The sequence below is a fragment of the Palaemon carinicauda genome, chromosome 39, assembly GCF_036898095.1.
Source record: "Palaemon carinicauda isolate YSFRI2023 chromosome 39, ASM3689809v2, whole genome shotgun sequence".
Classification (NCBI taxonomy): Eukaryota; Metazoa; Arthropoda; class Malacostraca; order Decapoda; family Palaemonidae; genus Palaemon; species Palaemon carinicauda.
The window spans coordinates 54,284,992-54,287,491 of NC_090763.1; the positions used below are offsets into that span (position 1 = coordinate 54,284,992).

Consider the following 2,500-nt stretch of genomic DNA (forward strand, 5'->3'; position numbering starts at 1 on the left):
TCTTCTCGGGCGACCATGAGGTAGCTGGGACTATCACTAACCCCGTCTAACCTCCCCCCAAGGAGCAACCCTGGGGAATACCCCAGGTAGAAGGTCTCACACTATTCGCGCCTTAGCGGGGATGCAAACTCAGGGCCTCTGAAACAGAAGCCTACGACGCTACCAACCTAGTTATGCCACATATAAACTAGAATACGAGACATGTTCCACAGAAAATAATTTACTTCTCAAGTAGATGGGAATAGTAGAACTATTTGATTGTCTGAGGTCACTAATAAATCTTAGGTCAAATGCCATGTGTAATGCATTGTTACAACTTACCGTAGTACTGTAAGGATCCATGGTGATTATCGGTGGCTTTGTATCCTATGAGTAGTTAAGTATTTTTCTCCTAGAACAAAATTATTCATGTTTGAGTAGCTACTTGTACAATAAGAAAAATCAGGAAATATTTCAAGGATGGAATGCAAGAGTAGTTCGTGATAAAGTTTCGTTCTACATATGGCTTTTGTTTTCAAAGTTCATTTGTTTCTTCCTTCATTGAATAATAATAATAATAATAATAATAATAATAATAATAATAATAATAATAATAATAATAATAATAATAATAATAATAATAATAATGAATATGAAATGCAATGCAGCAACAACTGGTAAGAACATCAACCTCAATCTGTGGTAGAAAATGATCAGGCTCAATAACTCTGTGCCTACTGTATTAGGATGGAGAGGGTGTTACAAGCGCTCCGACCGGACACAACTCTAGTCGACAAAACAACAAAAAGATGTCGCATTATTATTATTATTATTATTATTATTATTATTATTATTATTATTATTATTATTATTATTATTATTATTATTATTATTATTATAATTATTATTATTATTATTATTACCTGCTAAGCTACAACCCTATTTGTTAAGAGCAGGATGCTATAAGCCCAGGGGCTCCAACAGGGAAAATACCCCAGTGAGGAAGGAAACTTAATGAAAAATAAAATATTTCAAGAAGAGTAACAATAAAATAAATATCTCCTATGAAAACTATAAAAACTTTAACAAAACAAGAGGAAGAGAAATAAGATAGAACAGTGTGCCCGAGTGTACCCTCAAGCAAGAGAACTCTAACCCAAGACAGTGGAAGACCAGTGGACTTGCAAACTAGTACACTCGAGCACACTATTCTGTTTTGTTTCTCTTCCTCTTGTTTTGTTAAATCTTTTTTTATAGTTTATTTATGAGATATTCATTTTAATGTTGTCACTCTTCTTAAGATATTTTATTTACCTTTTTTCCTCTCCTCGCTGGGATATTTTCCCTATTGGAGTCCCTGGGCTTGTAACATTTAGCTTTTGTAACATTTTGCTTTTGTAACATTTTGCTTATCCAACTAGGGTTGTAGCTTAGCTAGTAATAATAATAATAATAGTTGAGCTAAGAAAGGCTATGGTATATGCAGGTAGAGGTAGGGTCAATAATAATAAGAGCACTAGGGAACCATACCTAAGTCATTGGAAAGGTATAAGGACTTAGGTATAGCCCCATTGCTTATCCAACTAGGGTTGTAGCTTAGCTAGTAATAATAATAATAATAGTTGAGCTAAGAAGGCTATGGTATATGCAGGTAGATGTAGGCGCCAATAATAATAGGAGCACTAGGGAACCATACCTAAGTCATTGAAAAAGTATAAGGACTTAGGTATAGCCCCAGGACTTGTGCAAAAGCGCGTGCTACTTGAAGCAGCACATATACAGTAATGAGGAAAGTGATGGATTCCTAAGGAAGATGGATGCAACCTGGAACCTCATATTATAATCCGAATATAAGAAAGAAACGGTTTAGTGACGAACAAAGTTTAGAAAAAATTAAATAAAAACAAAACTAATTCCGATAAATTATAATGTATAAATGGGATACAAAACATCCCTTTGCAGCTAACAGTTTTTTTAGGTAAATTCAGTTATAATTGATAAAGTAATTTCTAGTATATTAACAGGATTTGCTGATGACAAATATAGATGAATATCATAGAATGGATTACTTTAATGTATTTGAGTGAAGGACATAAGTAATTAAGTTGCCATAATAGTTGCATAAAAAGATGATTAATTAACTCAACAGTACATTATTTAAAGCATAGGAATAATTTGGAAAATAAAGAGTTCGTTATCGACACTAACATGATGAAATACAACGCCATTTCAAGGACGAGTGATGTTACTGATAATGTTTCTATGATAATGAAAAAATTGATTTTAATCACTTCGAAACTCGAACTATTGTCGGGTATTGTGATATAACTAGTATATTCAATTTCGGTCATATTCTTGATCCAATTGAAGAAAAAGCACACCTTTACCCCTTCTCTTACGATCAGTGTTCTATTCGAAAAGGCAACAAGCACCAGGTCTTAAAACACTTCTATTTTCACTGTGCAGTAAACATCCACAGATCATATTATCCTCTCAGTTTTAACAGACGATGATGTCGAAA

At 33.4% G+C, this 2,500-nt stretch overlaps 1 protein-coding gene across 4 annotated transcripts in view; it reads right to left on the reverse strand.

The window, feature by feature from the left end:
* Positions 1-2,500, reverse strand: part of LOC137631196 (collagen alpha-1(XXV) chain-like) — a 29,544-nt gene that overhangs the window by 26,883 nt on the left and 161 nt on the right. For 2 of the 4 annotated variants that reach the window (XM_068362928.1, XM_068362929.1), the window contains exon 2: positions 322-391. The exons of 1 other annotated variant lie outside the window; for it this stretch is intronic. In XM_068362928.1, the coding sequence (XP_068219029.1) occupies positions 322-342 (21 nt within the window). In that variant the 5' untranslated portion in view covers positions 343-391. Of the gene's footprint in view, positions 1-321; positions 392-2,366; positions 2,390-2,500 lie in introns of those variants that run through there. One more of the 4 variants, XM_068362930.1, reaches the window with a different exon arrangement.